This window comes from Saccoglossus kowalevskii, chromosome 14 (assembly GCF_978046115.1).
Source record: "Saccoglossus kowalevskii chromosome 14, keSacKowa6.1, whole genome shotgun sequence".
Classification (NCBI taxonomy): Eukaryota; Metazoa; Hemichordata; class Enteropneusta; family Harrimaniidae; genus Saccoglossus; species Saccoglossus kowalevskii.
Genome location: NC_140654.1, coordinates 9,244,078 through 9,262,897, shown reverse-complemented (window position 1 = coordinate 9,262,897; position 18,820 = coordinate 9,244,078). Strand labels below are relative to the sequence as shown.

The window sequence follows — 18,820 nt, the reverse complement described above, 5'->3', positions numbered from 1 at the left end:
AATGTACAAATTTATTCAGAATTTGTATACTTTTTGCACACAAAAAGTATACATTTTGTCTAATGAATTTTGGTAAGGGAAGCCATGGATTCAGTAAGCCAGCCATGGATTCAGTGAGCCAGCCATGGATTCAGTGAGCCAGCCATAAATTCAGTGAGCCAGCCATAAATTCAGTGAGCCAGCTACGGATTCAGTGAGCCAGCCATGGATTCAGTAAGCCAGCTATGGATTTAGTGAGTCCTCCATAGATTCAGTGAGCCAGCCATGAATTCAGTAAGCCAGCCATGGATTCAGTGAGCCAGCCATGGATTCAGTGAGCCAGCCATAAATTCAGTGATCCAGCCACAGATTCAGTGAGCCAGCCACGAATTTAGTGATCCAGCCATGGATTCAGTAAGCCAGCTACGGATTCAGTGAGTCCTCCATAGATTCAGTGAGCCAGCCATGAATTCAGTAAGCCAGCTATGGATTCAGTGAGCCAGCCACAGATTTAGTGAGCCGGACACAGATTTAGTGAGCCAGCCATGGATTCAGTGAGCCAGCTATGAATTCAGTGAGCCAGCCACAGATTCAGTGAGCCAGACACAGATTTAGTGAGCCAGCCATGGATTCAGTGAGCTGACCATACATTCAGTGAGCCAGCCATAGATTCAGCGAGCCAGCTATGGATTCAGTGAGCCAGCTACAGATTCAGTAAGCCAGACACAGATTTAGTGAGTTAGCCATGAATTCAGTGAGCTGACCATACATTCAGTGAGCCAGCCATGGATTCAGTGAGCCAGCTACGGATTCAGTGAGCCAGCCACGGATTCAGTGAGCCAGACACAGATTTAGTGAGCCAGCCATGGACTCAGTGAGCCAGCTACGAATTCAGTGAGTCAGCCACAGATTCAGTGAGCCAGACACAGATTTAGTAAGCCAGCCATGGATTCAGTGAGCCAGCTACGAATTCAGTGAGCCAGCCACAGATTCAGTGAGCCAGCCACAGATTCATTGAGCCTGCCATGGATTCAGTGAGCCAGCCACATATTCAGTGAGCCAGACACAGATTTAGTAAGCCGGACACAGATTTAGTGAGCCAGCCATGGATTCAGTGAGCCAGCTATGAATTCAGTGAGCCAGCCACAGATTCAGTGAGCCAGACACAGATTTAGTGAGCCAGCCATGGATTCAGTGAGCTGACCATACATTCAGTGAGCCAGCCATAGATTCAGCGAGCCAGCTATGGATTCAGTGAGCCAGCTACAGATTCAGTAAGCCAGACACAGATTTAGTGAGTTAGCCATGAATTCAGTGAGCTGACCATACATTCAGTGAGCCAGCCATGGATTCAGTGAGCCAGCTACGGATTCAGTGAGCCAGCCACGGATTCAGTGAGCCAGACACAGATTTAGTGAGCCAGCCATGGACTCAGTGAGCCAGCTATGAATTCAGTGAGTCAGCCACAGATTCAGTGAGCCAGACACAGATTTAGTAAGCCAGCCATGGATTCAGTGAGCCAGCTACGAATTCAGTGAGTCAGCCACAGATTCAGTGAGCCAGCCACAGATTCATTGAGCCTGCCATGGATTCAGTGAGCCAGCCACATATTCAGTGAGCCAGACACAGATTTAGTAAGCCAGCCATGGATTCAGTGAGCCAGCTACGAATTCAGTGAGCCAGCCACAGATTCAGTGAGCCAGCCACAGATTCATTGAGCCTGCCATGGATTCAGTGAGCCAGCCACAGATTCAGTGAGCCAGACACAGATTTAGTAAGCCAGCCATGGATTCAGTGAGCCCGCCACATATTCACTTAGCCTGCCATGGATTCAGTGAGCCTGCCATGGATTCAGTGAGCCAGCCATGGATTCAGTGGGCCATGCAGCCGTGGATTTAGTGAGCCAGCCATGGATACAGTGAGCCCGCCATAGACTCATTGAATGTGTGTGTGTGTGTGTGGGGGGGGGGGGGGTTAGTAATTGCATTACATAGTCCCTGTGAGGTCTCAAGTTTAAGAATTACATTATATGAAGTTTGAACATGAATGGTCAGAGATATACGACTCCTTAATTGCAGTCACTAAAACAAAATGGCAATCAGTCAGTCATTTTGAATCTGATCTGAAAAACAAACCGACGTGAATCAGGGTCCCATATTGTTAATGTATGAACTAAGTTTGAACAGTATTATCCATTCATACCAAACTGAGATCCGGTTTGAATGTCGCAGAAATGCTTGATTTGGATGAATACCGATAGCTGCTATTGGGTAATCTTGTATTGAATAGTCAAGGTATTATATCCAAAGAAAGCTCATTTCTTAAAATAAATGATTTATGTAAAAATTCCCCTAAAAGTTTTATTATATTTCTGTCATTACTTTTCATTAAATATGTGAATTTTTGCAGGTTGGTAATGATTTCTTTGGGGAATAAAATATTGGAAATAAAATCATTTCTATCTGTTTGATATCGTGGGCAAACTAAAAGAAAGTGTAATTCGTCTTCAACATCCGTAATTGGGCAATGTATGTTGTATATATAAAGTTTGTACATTATAGGACAATGATATTGCTCTGGAACAGCACTTGTGAAAACAAAATGGCTACCAGTTGGCCATTTTGAATCTGATTGAAAAACAAAATGACATGGAAATTGAGGTCCAATAATGTCTGAAGTTTGAACTAAATCTGACCATACACGATGATGATCTAGTTTGGAAGTTGCTGAAATACTTGATTTTAGCATAAAAATGAATCAGATCGTGGACAATGTGTGTGTGAAGTTTAAATGTGACCGATCCATGAATCCAAGTGGAGATTAACACATGCAAACACTGATATGTTCCTGTTTTCAGCCGACGTCCTAGAGGGGATTAAAAAAAAACACTTAAAAAACACTTTAAGTGTAGACATATTTGCATTGTTACTTCCTCGTAATTATGTAATAAATATTCAGCCATAAATGCCAAATGAAATTTACCCATTATCAATGTATAGCTAATTATAGGGAACTAAATTTCCTTATATCTGGGCATAGAGGATATATTAAAACTAAATGCTTCTTGACCCTCACCAAGAATTAGGTCATGTCAGGCAAAGTTATTTACTTAGTAAGTGTGCTCAATTTAGAAATGTCCTATGGCACTATAGAGGGAGATATATTCACAAGTTCAATTTTAGTGGATTTAATGTTGCAACAATATACCGGTAATCAATTCATTTAGGTTTTATGAATTGAACTGGTTTGTGAATCAAACTGGATAGGACAGCATAGGAGAACCTGACCTGACGTAGTATGGTATCTGCAATCTTGTAATTTCAGAGAATTTCCTCACAAGTAGTGGAAATGTGTAGCAACAAAAACTAGCATTTAAATAAGGTCTAGATAAATATTAAAGTTTCAGGTTGGGCATCTCTGTTACAGCTTTTGGTCTGAATTTAAAAAAAAATATTTTTGAATATTAATCTACGTTACTTACAATTACCAGTCTAAAAATAAAAAAAACATTTGCAAATATCGATTTTTGAAACCAAATTGACCTAATCTCTACTCAAAAATACATTTTTATATGAATTAATGGTAAGGTGCAGGACAGTACTAAAATCTTCCTGTTTGAGAGGAAAACAAATTCTAGTTAACTTATAGGTTTCACTCCACAATGAGAAACTATAGACATGAGGGTAATAGGTGATTTCGCATCACAAGATCTTGCATAAACTGCGTGAAAGACATGGACTAAACATCTACTGCAAAAGTTGAATGATTTAAACTCATTAAGATACCCTTCATCAACATTGACAATCATCAAATGTATAACATAAATAACCCTGGAAATAATCAATATAAATATTTAAATTGTGTTAGTTGAATCTTATGCAATATTTTGACCTCACTACGACGCTATGACCTTTGTTTGTCCTGTTTTTACGTTCAATTTCACACATAATGCGGGATCTAGCAGTGAACGGAATGGTCTACTGTAAAATGACTAATTTTCGCTGGGTTTAAATTTCACTGATTTAGCATTTCAGGTATATTCAGTGGGATTTAAATTCACAGTTTTATCATTTAGATAATGTGTTCTATGCTAAATTTTACATATTCACTGGGTTTTAATTTAGCGCATTTTCAAGTCAGCGAAACAATCAACATTAAAACCCAATGAGTAATTAACCCTTTTAAAGTATTAGAGATGCAAAATACTTTGAACCATTGGTAAATCATAAAATTTTCATAATAAGTCACATTATATAATTCCAAATATGGAATACTTGTTTACATAAAAATGCATAACAAAATATCATGAGAGACAACAGTGATATTCAATATCAGGACCTCAGTGGCTCAAAAATGTTAAATTATAAGCTAAAAAAGACTCCATGCTGCATTGACACCAAGTTTTAAATATTGGGTTTGTAATCTGTTTCTCTCGGTCATTAATTGTTATCTATACCTACATTTTTGTACTTTGATTTAAAGTTTACCTTGTGTTATCTTGTGTTATCTTGTGTTACCTTGTGTTAATTTGTGCTTCAGATTGCTTTGTTTGTTGGTGGGATATTAGAACAGATATTCTATAATTTGCAAATAAGATTTATAAGGAAATAATAATATTTCCATAATTTTCACACTATGGTTTTATTTAATGTTGTTCACAAAACACTACTTTTCGCATAAAAAATGGCTAAAAACCATGAAACAACTGGGGAAAATACTATTCAGTGACATACAGTGAAAAATAGTACTGTGTTTTTATAAGATGGGTAGGTCTGATTTTCACAAATTTTTAGTTTTCTGGGGAATACTATTTGTTATTCTTGGCATTTTGATACTTGATTATCTATAAAACTATGATTTGGTAAAAAACCTCAAAAGTCTATAATTATGTAGCACTTCTGTGATTAAATGTTAATATGACTACCTGGTACTGTAAAATACTTTATTTTCGCTTGGAATTAATTTTCGCTGAAGGAATAATTCAGTGAAAATAAAATGCAGCGAATATACCTTTTTTCCTATATTTTACATTCACCTCTTCAAAAATCAGTGAAAATAAATTCCATACAAAACACCCAAAAAGAGTTTTCAGCGAAAATTAATTCCAGCTAAAATAAAGTATTCTACAGTATAAGTTTTAATACTAACAAACCACCTTAATTCATTGTTAGTACACTCCTTATGAGTAAGACATTTTCTACATATTTTGTTTCGAAAAGTGGGTGACCCCACAATCCAAAAATTCAAGCCCTGTGGGTATGTTTTGTCCTGTAGATATAGAAACATAGAGTACGGGGGATTTCCACACTTATTGTGACAATACAAGGTTATGAAAGTTTCACTACTATGAGAAAATGCTGACATCATTCTTGGACAGTTGCCAATGAATGTCACTTAATGCAGTAAACACAATTACAGTACTGTGGAATACTTTATTTTCGCTTAGAATTTATTTTCGCTATTTTCGCTGAAGGGATGATTCCGTGAAAATAAAATCCAGCGAATATACTTTTTTTCCTATATTTCACATTAAACTCATCAAAAATCAGTGAAAATAAATTCCAAACAAAACGCCCAAAAAGCCTTTTCAGTGAAAATTTATTCCAGCGAAAATAAAGTATTCCACAGTATACAGTAAAACTATTTACTTTTTCTGGCATTTAATTTAACTATTTTGAGCATGTTCACTAGGTTTTAATTTCATGATTTTAATTTGCCAATGAAACAATGAATTCCAGTGTAAATGTTCATATGGATTTAATCTAGTAGGTTTTACTTATCAGTTAAAATAGTGAATTAAAACCCAGTGACTATTAATACATGTACAGTACATGCAAAATCATATACATGGGCCCATACAAAGGAGGTAGGGGTGTTGCTTTTATATGGATGGGTGGGATATTAAATTCTTTATCCTCGATGATTTTTATGTAGTATTGAGAACCAACTCCAGGAAGCGAACGCACAATAATGAATAATCGCGTAATCCTAGAATCGAAACGCGAGGCACAGAAGTTTTGTTCAGCGTTTCCAATCCCATTTTTCCCACTGCAACATATTTGTTAAAAGAAATATTTTAATTCTGTTCGCTTTTAAGGAGGCAATTTTTTATTTTTCCCGATTTTGGTAACGCCTTATTCAGGGATTTTCTAAGACAGTCGCAGACAATCAGCACACGGATGTACGTACAAAACATGTTGTTGTACTACCGGCGACGGTCGCCTGCAAGAAGAGAGCTCCAGCTCCTAACGTAAAAGTTTTAAAATTTCGACCGGTTTTAAATAGTTTGTGTTGGAAATCTGACATGTTTTAAGAGTGCAAAATTAAGGTGCATTTTCGAGCGGTCGAATTTTTCTGAATAGAAATCAGCAAATGAAAAAAATAGGAGTGCTAAACAGTGTGTTCGTTAGTTTAAAAAAAATGGAATGTCCGTCAAGTTGACGTAAATTTCCCCATTTTTCACGGAAAAAGCAAAGGTCGTGGCCGAGTTGCAGGCTAAAAAACTCAAAAATCAAAACAAAATCATCAATCAGTAAGTATTAATATGACAAGGAAACAAAACATCAGACGCGGAGAAGCGGTCAGCGCGTCAAAAGAGTTGTTAATGTATCAAGTTACCTCTCACTGTGATTTATTTTTCATTGAAGCTATTTGCTTGTTTTCAATTAATTTTAGCGTACCTCTGCAATTTATTTTAGCATTGTCAGTTGTTTGCTTCATTGAATTAAACGGAGTTTGTCCGCTTGCAAACAAAGCTGTCTCGCACCACCTAGCAAAACTTGCGAATGATCGAAGTACAGGTACCCATTGGACAAAAGTTACACGAAAGTTTGCATCTCCCCGACCCAGTGCAATATATCAGAATATTAGAATCAAAGCTCACGTGTCCCTTATTTGAGGGACCAGATTCTGCCGTAAATTCGGGATGGGATTTAGAAAAAAAATAAAGTAGGACTTTTAAGGTGTATTTTGGCGTCATTTACGGACATTTCAATCATTCCTGATGCCTAAAATAGAGTCTACAGTGATAACAGCTCATTGTCGAAACGAAGCTTACCCATTCACGCTAGTCACAATAAACATCATACTCTTGAATAGGCGTCAATGACAACGGTAAAACTTAGTAGACAATGTTAAATTATTCTTCACATGCTCAGTTTATTTTTTGAGAACAATTATTTAAAAATAAAATCTCTCAGTCAATCAGAAACTCGGATTCACGCCTTCAGGGAAAGTCACGTTTGGACGCTCACATCGATTTTGTTTTTCGTTCGGCGGGCTGATGCTTCAGTGTAGCTTTCACAGTCACTTGGGGGCTGAAAATCAATAAATACTAATTTTCAAAAAATTATATACGTATAGCGGATGATTTTTTTTTGAAAATTAGTATTTATTGATTTTCAGCCCCCAAGTGACTGTGGTAGCTTTTGCCTCTTCCGACATAGAAATCATCTGAATCTTCTTTCTATCTCTCTTTCTTTTCACACCACGCATAATGTAATGATAAAAATTAGGAAAAAACGCTGAGGAAATATGTTTGGTTTGCTAGCGAGCGATAACTGATTTAAGAATAATTGCACATGCGCGTGAATTGAATGAACTATGACCCGTACAATCTCGATTTGCATATCAAAGGTCCTGTTATTTGCTTACTCATGCAAATTAGGCAATTGGACATAAACATTGCCACGTGTGAGTGTTTTTTTTATTTTTAACCAGAAAATAAACAGCAATTTTAATGGTGTTCCAATAAGAGATTATTGGTCAAATTGTCACAGAATGTTCTTTAGATAAAAATCTATATAAAAAACGAAAAAAAACTATTTTTGATTGAAATTCACAAATAAACTGCATCTCTACCTTAAGAGTAAAATTAAAAAAAAACATATTTACGCCACTTTTATAGCTTCTTAAAAACAGAAAAAAAATGTACCTTTGAAGATCAACTTTATTGTTTTGGTACATGTAACAAACTCATATAATCATTATAAAAAAAATATGTAAAATAAATGCTCTTTGAATTTATGAAATCCACTCAACATAATAGTTAACCCTTTGAGCACCAATTTGTTTTCTCACTTATATTGGGGTAAAATGTTTCACTGAATTCAATTTAAATGATGAACCAAAAAGACAAAATGAGACATTGCTTCGAGTTTATGATACAAAATACTTTATTTTCGCTATTTTCGCTGTAGGAATGATTCAGTGAAAATAAAATCCAGCATATGTACCTTTTTTCCTATATTTTACATTCAGTTCGTCAGAAAGTGAAAATTAATTCCAGCTAAAATAAAGTATTTTACAGTACTCCAAGTCATGCATGCCCTCAAGAGATTCTGTGACATTAAAATGATGATGTTAATAAAACTGATAAATATGTTTATTTAGTTGTGTAGTAGTTGGTCATCTAAAATATAGTAAAATCTCTCAAAAGCATTATCTGTAGATCAAGCAATATCAACTTACTTTGAACAGCCTTCTGGTTGTAGAAGGAAAGGTATACTAGTTGTTTGAAGATCTCATCAAGAACCACAAAATATGATTCTGTGTTCTCAGACCTCATCAAAACCCCAGAAAATACATGTAGGAGTTATGTTATCAGACCTCTTCAAAACCCCACAAAATAGGATTTCTGTTTTCAGATCTCTTCAAAACCCCACAAAATAGGATTTCTGTTTTCAGATCTCTTCAAAACCCCACAAAATAGGATTTCTGTTTTCAGATCTCTTCAAAACCCCACAAAATAGGATTTTTCTTTTCAGACCTTTTCAAGACCCCACAAAATATGATTTCTGTTTTCACACCTCTTCAAAACCCCATAAAATAGGATTTCTGTTTTTTTATGACATGAAAAACTATTTCTGTTGCATATATTAGTAATAATAATTTAATAATAATAATTTTATTAACACTTTACACATTCCCCGGAGGGATTGGCAATGGTTACAAAAGTTTAAGAAGGAATACAAGGTTACAAAAATGTAAATAGATAAAATAAAACAAACTAAGCTAATACATTACAGAGAATAAAAAAATATTAGGAATAAATTATAATACTACAATAAACAGAAAACAAAACGCAAAACTTAAACTGTGAAAGAAGATTGTCACTGGGGTTGCTGTCTTATTTCAAAACACTTCTTTAGTGGTGTGAGACCACTGATGTTTAGCAAGGCTATGAATTGTGTCTTTGGTGGCAAATATTAGTGACACATCCATTGTATGCGAAGAAAAGAAATCTCAAATAAGGGAAATTTTGAATGTCGCAATGAATGAATTGTAAGACAACTTTTTATGGAATAGTAAAGTCTATTGTTTTATTGTAACATTTTTTTTTCAGGAGGCTACAGACACGTTAAGTGGAAGTAACACAAATTTGGTAGATGAGAAAACAGAAACATTTAACCCTCAAGACCAGGAAGCGGTGAGTCTTTTCTGCAACTTCCTAATATTTGTTTTGAACACATGAAATTTTATTGAGAAAATCGGTGGTGTGAAAAACTGTTAGTCTGAGATGCGAAACGTGCAAACTTTTATTGGCAGACTGTCTATTTAGTCTACTGTTGGATCTGTACTTTATAGCAAATTAAGTAGGAGTGCACTTACATTCAACATTATTTTTTGGACATGACTGGACCAATTTGAGGAGAACAAGGACAAGTCAATTTATATTTGTCAGACTATAGACATTTTTGTTACCAAAAACATGTTAGTATATCATCCATTTCTCATGTGTACTTGCTTTGATTTCAACACATATGATTTGTTTCGTTATTTAATTTAATTTTATGTTTCCAAAAACATTGTATGAAGTAAAAATTCAGAGAATATGGTAATTGCCACGGAAACGTAATTAGCATACACTAAAAGTAGGTCGGCTTTTGAGTACAATGGTGTGATGGTGTCATAGTGGCACTTTCTGTGGACTGTGAGAAATCCATGAATGTCATTAGGTAATTCTGTTGTTATGTGATCCAAATATAGTGTAGAAAACGTTATGTGGTTAAGTGAGATAATAATATCATGTTCATTTAAATTTCTTGTTTTTTTGAGTATCACTAGATATGCTCAAGCATTCACATCATGTGTATACATTAGGATGCTTGAAAATAAATTCCTTCTGCTTTAATCTCTATAGGAGCCAGATCAGCTATATGGGAACGTTGATGAGATGGGAAATTTGACAAATATTCCCGAAGATCAAACTGCTAGGAGATTTATTCCAACACCATTAAATGAACAACATAAATGGAATAATAATACCGAAACAGAGCATCCTTGTTCGAGAGGAGACAAGCCAACACAAATCATAGATGATCGAACCTACCAAGCCCCAGAGTTTGTGCCTGAGGAAGGAGAGATGTATGAGGCACCAAATCCAATGGAAGAAGAGGAATACACTCCGCCTCAACCATATGTTGCTGAGGAATATGTGGATCTTGAAACACCGACGATGCCCAAACCAGCTGCTGACGATGAAGAGCCTTTGTACCAGAATGTAAATGTGAAATATAAGAATAAGATTAAACCACCTGTGAATGTGCCACGGAACAAAAAAAGGAATATTGTGCTACAGAATACACAAGTTAGTGAACACAGAAATGGAGACGACTTGCCAACTAGTCCTCCACCTCAGCCCCCTCAACAAGAAACAAAGACAAAATTTAAAAAACCAGTTGTTGGAACAAATACACTTGAAAATATTGAAATGACAAAATTTAAACCTAAGAACAATGATATTCCAAGGAAATGGGTAAATCCACCTTTGGAAACAAAGAAAGGGTTGACAGAGCCTGAAAATCCGCCGACCCCACCGGTTCGTATTACCAGTGAACTTAACCCCCCGCCTCCAATTAAGAAGCCTGTAAATTTGCCAAAAATTGATTCCTCCCCACCGGCATCACCTCCTCCACCCCCTCCGGTCGAGAAAGAAGAAACCATCCATAAAAAGAAGCCGCCAGGAAAGTTGGCTTCCCCAACATGGCTTACTGCTAATGAGAACAAATCCCCTGTTAAAAAACAGCCAGGCAAAGTGGGTGTGCATCCATTAGCACAACAGTTGGAAGAGAAACCAGTCAGGAAACCAAAACCTGAAGTAAACATAGCACATGGTAAAGTGAAAGGGACTGCAAAAGATTTGAACATTCCAGTAGCTGCACTTTCGCCAAAACAACCACCACCACCACAACAACAAAAACAACCGAATGTAAAGGGAAAAAAGAAAGTTGAGCCAAAACCAAAGCCTGTAATGAAGAAAAATCAAATAAAACTCACCCCAGCTGGACTTTTCACTCAAAAGAACAAGATGCATAACCCTGAACCAGGTAAGTTTATTTTTAACAATAATTCTGTTGTTTTCCTTGCAACAAACAAGTCGCTGTAAAAAACAGTTCACATGGACATATTGCCATATCAATGCCTTGACATTTATAATCATATAAAATCACCAAGATTATGTTTAAAAATGTACATGTACCTGGTCAAAAAGAAATGTGATTTTTTTGAGTTGCTAAAAACAAAATGGCTTCTATTTTGTTCTTTTCAATGATCGCCACATCAAGAACAAAATTAAATTAATTGAGGAATAAGATTGCTTGTATTTTTCTTGTCAAATATTGCTTGCTTGATAGATAAGATATGTTGCTATACTCTTACTTTATTGGAAAAAAATATTGCAAAATCACAACGAATTTAAAAAAAAAAAAAAAAAAAATATTATCTAAAATATTGATTGAGTTAGGAAGATTTTACTGTAAATATCCTTCCATGAACATTTTGTTAACTAATTAACAAGCTAGTGCAAAGAAGGAACCAAGGAACCACACAATTTAATTTTAATTTTTTCAGTAGCTTTAATGAAGAGCTGCTACAATTGTTTTATGTTCTCATCCTAATAAGATATGTTTTATATTCAGAAGAAGATGACGACATGTATCATGTACCTGAAGACCCAACTGATGATGTATATGATGATGGAATGTCTTCACAAAACCATCAACGAAAACAATTACCACCAAAACCTAGAGCCCAATACCCAGTAAAACAATACATGCCAGATACTATTGTAGAACCTGGTGAAGAAGATTATGAAGTTTTTGACAATCGGGAACCAGCAATTCCACCTCGAGTGTCATCAGTATCCCCGAAAAATAAAAACGCGCTACAAGACTGGGGAGAGAATTATGAAGTAATGGAGGAACCACCAACAAGGTTACCACGGAAACCGCTTCCACCCACAAAACCATCAGCACCTATAGAGGAGGAACAAGAAACATATGAAGTCACTGATGGAAATCAGCTATGGGATGACACTTATGAAGAGGTTTCCCCAATGGATAAGAAACCGCAAAATGTTGGCAGAAAAGACGTGTACCACAACTTGCCAAATGTGGGGAGAGGCCAGAGTGACATGGTGTACCGGAACTTGCCAGGATCAAATGCCCAGACAAGTCACCCAGAAGGTGGATATGTCAGTATGAAATACACTGGTAAATAATAACAGTTTGAAACATATACTGGTATATATCTTAGGATATATTAAAGATCACTGTAATAGACCACTTGCGACCACTGTGCATGTAATATTTGTTCTGATCATGTTATAGCACCTTCAGAGTAGCTACACCAAAAAATGTAACAAGAGACTGCAGATTTGTTCTCAATTCTATGTTCTTTCAAATCTAAATTTTACCCGCCAGGTATAATTGATATATTGAGGACTACAGTGATTTTAATTCCTACGAGATATGAACAAGGATGAACAAAAATGGCAGATTCAATGATGTAATCTGACAAAAATACTGAATGACACTGAAACCAACAAATGGTGTGGGCCCTGCATACACTCAATAAGAAACAATGCTGTATCAAACTCAAGATATCAAATGAACAGTAACCATACAAGTTGCAGATTTGTATGAGTTATGGATATCGAGTCGCGAACATCGAGTTACGAAAAAAAAAACAAGTTACATCAATGACCACGTCCATATTTTAGAAACCTCGTTCACTTTTGCGAAACCATGCCCAAAATTGTAACTCAATTTTCAATTAACAGTTAACAGAACTTTGAGTTACAAGCAACATATATTTTTGTTTTTGTTGAATGTCCACATTTAGTAACTCAAGCTTTAATTAACAGTTAACCTAACTTTGAGTTACGATTTTTTGGAAACTTTTGGGCAAAATTGTTGTAGGCCACAATTAGCTTATCTGTGAAATAGCGGCAATCCCTAAGAAGGATATGATAACAACCAGAAAATCTCGTCAAAGCTAATAATACAAGGCATGCAGCATGGACACCAAGGCCCTTCCAGGCAATGATGGTAAACAAGGGTTCAGCAGTAATTTACTAACTGAGAACTACATGTATGCTGACATATAAAGAGTGATGTTTTTAATTAGTTTGTTCCTAATAACCGTTTCACCACCAGACTTTCTCACCCAATTTTTGCTGCACTTTTTTTCTTATATTCTCTAATATTTCTGGAAATGAGCCCTAATTTTGAAGCCAACAGACACAATTTGAGTCAATTCTCAGTTTGTACTAAAAAAAATTGGCTATTTTGTCCCAATCTTCTGAAGGGAAGGGTAGAGTATAAACAAGATTGTGTGAATTTGTGATGAAAAGAGAGAACTGGTGGTGAAAGGTTTACATGTACTGTGGCTGTTATTATATGTAATACATGTATATTTATTTATTGGTCCGCCAACTTTTTTCAAACAGTACAAAGTGATGTAGTGTATATTTATAATGCAATTACTGATTCATGATACAAATGTGGTGCATGAAATTTTCAGGCACATTTTTAATCAATAATGTAAAATTAATTTTAGAAATTAAAATTAATTTATTTTTAGTCAGAAATGTTTGGATCACTGGTAATAAATCCAGCACCATAATAATCAGCACCAATACATAAAGACAAAATATATAACAAACATTCATTCACTGGATTGTACACAAATTGAATTGACCAATCAAAATAGTGATTTAACTTCATGATATGTGTGTATTAAAACATATATGCATGCACCAGTATTTCCAATTAATTTTAATTAATCAGCATGGTATTCAATTGTATACAAATTAAATGAACTTCTAAGTATATTTATTACAAATATTCATTTACAGCTGTGGTTTTATTGCATGTAAATTTGTCAGTCTTTTTTTTTTAATTGGGATGGTTTAGTAGTCATGTAACTAAAGCCATGTCTAATTGCAATATTTAGGGTTAGAGGCATTGAGTTTTTCGGAACATGGACATATTGTTCACAAAAACTAAATTCTGTACATGGCATTTTTTAAGTTTAAATGTTTTAACAAGAAACAATTTAGGTATATTACCAGGGTGTATGGTCAATATTATGCAGGTATAATGAGGAAAGTACTTCTAAATTTGACCAGTTCAGTTTTGTGAAAGATGACAATTGACCTAGGGGTCAAAGGTCAACTTTGGCTGTTTCATCGCACTGCTTATCATTCATGTAGAGTATTAAAAGTTTTGAAATAAATTCAAAATATACTCAGACAACAATATTAATTGTAAAATCCCTGCATAAAAATAAGAAATCAATGTCAGGATAGTACTTGTAGGCGAGTATGTAGCAAACCCAAATTTTATTGCCGGCCATTATTTGATACCAAATAACAGGAAAGCACAGAAACCGTTGAGTCTAGTACCAAAAGCAAATTCCTGTTTGAAAATTGCTAATTCTTTTTATAAACTGTTTAGTTGCATGTTTTGTGACTACGATATACCAATATTTGTACTTTATATATAACAATAATTAAGTCAAAATAAATTTCATGGTGTGATGAACTGATTCACTCAAAATAGGATTTACCATAAGCATAACCCCATGAGGCCTTATTTGGTAATTTTCCACAAATAAGTAATGTAATGCAGAGAACGCTGCTTTTTTTAAAAAAAAAACCAGAATACTGTAAAATATTTTTTTTCACTGACATTTAATTTCACTATTTTCATATTTTGAGTGATTTCACTAGGTTCACAAACTTGGCAGGGAAACCATGAGTTCTATTGTTATTCTACAAGTTCACATAGATTTAATTTGGTAAATTTTACTTACCAGTATCAGTGAAAATTGAGAAATTACAAACCAACAAACAAATACCCCTGGTACATGTAATGCAATTACTAATTTTATATATAGTTTGTCAGTGACATCTTGATTGAACATCTCCATGCATCAGTGTAAAAATTAAATGAATGTTTTTTATTTGTATTCTATTCAGTTTTGTATTAAATGGGTGATGTATCATGTTGCATATTTAATTGTGTTCGAACAGTTTCTTTTTTTTAAAAAGGAATTACAAAAGTTGATATAACATAGTTATTTATTTTCACATTGATACCAAAAATAGTGATTTTAAAGCATGGTGGTTGTTGCACAGCGAGTGTTCGAATTTCATGTAAATAAAAATGTATTTTATACACATTGTATACGTCGCTATGAGTCCCAAATCGAACAGGACGCGGCACGACGACTGCCACCTTTTAAGCATTGTATTACAGTGAAAACCACCAAGATTTTGTCATTGAGGTCGCTCCAATCCGATTAAAATTTGATGTAGTGTACAGGCTTTAATTATTTTGCTTATAAATTTATTTTTATTTCATTTTTTATTACTTTTGTTATTAATGCCTTTTTATTTTATTATTTTACTTTGATTTTGATTTTGTGATTTTTTTTTAATTCCGTCATACAGTGGGGATTTCTCAAACTTTAAAAAAAAAACTTGTAGAAAGGAATAAAAACAAATATATTAGCAAATAAAACAATAAACAAACAATAATTTTACTAAAATAATAAAGAAAGAAATATAAACATATCCCCAGAAGGATCTTATTTTAATCAGATTGAGGTCTCTCTGGATGTTGTAAGGTTAAAACAACTGATTATCTATTTTGCTTTAAAATATTGTCGACTACAATGCTTTCAGAAACGCAGTTTACATATTTATAACCACCGGTAGGTCATAATATATTTCCCAAACATTTCATTAAAATCTAAGTGAGGCATCTAGATTGGCTATAATGATTCACACGGTGTTCCAGATTCTAGGTACAAATGACAATTACATACTTGTGCAGACTGGGTTGTCCCTTTCAGCGGCCATTCTGTCTGGTCAACAGTGGTTTTCAAATTTTTAAAAGTTTTACCATATTTATCCAGGTAAGAGCCCATGCCCGGGCAATCGTCCACTCACCCAAAAAAACTGTAAATTTTGTAAACTGCTTTTCTGAAATCACAGTACATGTACCTGCACCGCACTGTGAACAGCGGATACAAAAACTAAAAGTTACATGCATGTCATGTCATAAAACAGTTTAGAAGGAAAAATTGAGGTATAATATTGGAGCAAGTATTCATTCGTGGTGACATCACAGTGAATGTTGTTGGGTCAACATCAGTTTTCAAATTTATATTAAAATGTTTTATGTTTATAAACCTTAAATTTTGTAAATGGCATTTCTGAAAACGCTTCACCTGTATAGCTTTATGTCATCACAAATTTTAATACTGTAAAAATAATTAATTTTCACTGAAAATACTTTTTAGGTGTTTTGTATGGAATTTATTTTCACTGATTTTTGACGAGTTGAATGTAAATTATAGAAAAAATGTATATTTGCACTGAATTATTCCTTCAGTGAAAATTAATTCCAAGCGAAAATAAAGTATTTTACAGTACATTATGTCTATGTGTATATATTGGAACTGTACGACAGGATTTGTATGTACTGAACAACAATTTGAAACAAAGTTAGTTGTAATCTGACAAAATCCATAGCATCCTCAATGACAAAAGCTTGGTAGTTTTCACTGTGACTTTCACAGGTACTAAAAGTTTTCCATTTTGTTTCGTTGGTGGTCTTGGACTATAATGTGAAATATTTGATGATATAAACTTGCATTTCAAGACCATTTCTATATGTGTACAATATTTGCTCCATTTCAAGTGTATCTCTAATAGAGGTACCGGTAGCACATATAAACCCTAAATCATATTTGTTGTATACTGAATGATTGAAATTTTACTTATTTTGTCTTAAAACAACTCTTAATTTTATGTAAAGTGCATGTGCTATAATATAGCAAATACGGTAACTTGATTGAGATCTTGGGATAATTATGTAAAATTGTTTTATATGCAAATTCAGATAAATATTTGAGCATTTTTTTATTTAAATATACTCCATCCTGCAGTAATTTAGAAACACTATTCGAAATGAAATTTTAACAAATACTTAAATAGAAAGCTCAAATGATGAACATTTGGACACACCAGAATTCACAATTACTCCTTGGTATCAATGTGCATAAATCATGGTGTTTTATTGTCAGGAATGAGTCAGGAATTTACATGTCAAAACAGAATTACATATACACTGATATTAGAAATTTTCTAACTTTTCAAGACAGTTGCATTGTACTTGTATACTAATAATAATTTTGTTATATTTTTTAAAACAATTTTTATGAATTTATTAATCATATAACTTATTCAGATTTCATAATGTAACTAGCTGTATAAACTTTTAAACTATATATTACAATCTTGTTACAATATAAGCGGAATATAATAAATAAAATGTTATCTACCAATAATAATATTCACACACTATTTTAATACACAAAATGAAATAACCATGGAAACATGATTTTATTTCCACCATGCATTGTTCACTATGACATCATTGTCTAAACGGCCGACTAGAATTCTTGGTCACCAGTTTATGTTTCACACTAGTCAGTGAAATGTACACACAAGTTTCTGTATTGACTTGACACAAACAACATGACATTGTGATATTCCTAAGCAAAAAAAACCCTAAAAAATCGTTTTTATTTTGGTTAGAAGTGTCAAAGTCATCATGCAATGTGCATTAAAATTTTGAATATATTGTAAACTATTTTAGTTTTGTTAGACCCCCCAAAAAAGTCTGTGAGTCTATGAAAATTTTGTAGCAGTGCAAAATTTTCTGCTGAGATCCTATGACACAGAGTGGTAGTGACTTTGAGAATTTTTTTTCTTCATGTAAAATCATCAAATTATGAAATTTCATAGCAGTACATATAACATGGGACTCACATTAACCCTTTGAGCACCAAATTCACTATCCTACTTAAATTTGGGTAAATTTGTAAATATTCTGTAATTTTCACTGAATTCAATCTCACAGTTAATTTATAGGACCAGACAAAGCGTGACGTTATAGTTTTTGATCAAAAATTTGAAATTTTCGCAACATGTAGAAAAGAGCAGACTATATTAAAGTAGAACCATTTTGTGGATGGTGCCTGAAGTTGACTTTGGCACTCAAAAAAAGTTGAACACGACTGAAGCTTTGAAGCATCAACGTTATTGTGTTTGATGCGTCTTGTGTGACGTAAACAAAGTATGTACTAAACACTAACTTTATTAAATTGCATGTATATTCTGTGAAGATAAAAATACATTCTATAAATACACTGCTTTTCAACAGTCCTACATTTTAGTACATGGATGAGATTTCATAATAGCTATGGCAGAGAGAATGTCAATAAATCCCCAAATAAGGTATGCAGTCAAAGACTTTGAGCCCCAGTTTTCATATATTTATTTTACGAATGTCATATTTTTGGTGGAATATTCAACAAATTTTTATTATATGTAATTTCAAATAATTTTTAGAAATAGGAATTAATTTTGTACCAAATGCTTCCATCTTGATCAACATTTTAAAGAAATGTGTGAAAATCATTCATTGTTTTTGGAATTCAAAGGGTTATGGGTAATTTGATCGCTATCATTAAAACTTTATCACAG

At 34.1% G+C, this 18,820-nt stretch overlaps 1 protein-coding gene across 2 annotated transcripts in view; it reads left to right on the top strand.

Moving 5' to 3' along the window:
* Window positions 1–17,622, top strand: part of LOC144359175 (uncharacterized) — a 32,606-nt gene extending 14,984 nt beyond the window's left edge. The window contains exons 3-5 of one of the 2 annotated variants that reach the window (XM_085507878.1): window positions 9,323–9,406; window positions 10,121–11,306; window positions 11,901–17,622. In XM_085507878.1, coding sequence (XP_085364004.1) covers window positions 9,323–9,406; window positions 10,121–11,306; window positions 11,901–12,478 — 1,848 coding nt within the window. In that variant the 3' untranslated portion in view covers window positions 12,479–17,622. Of the gene's footprint in view, window positions 1–9,322; window positions 9,407–10,120; window positions 11,307–11,897 lie in introns of both variants that reach the window. The other variant, XM_078012374.2, reaches the window with a different exon arrangement.
* The last annotated feature ends 1,198 nt before the right edge of the window (window positions 17,623–18,820 follow it).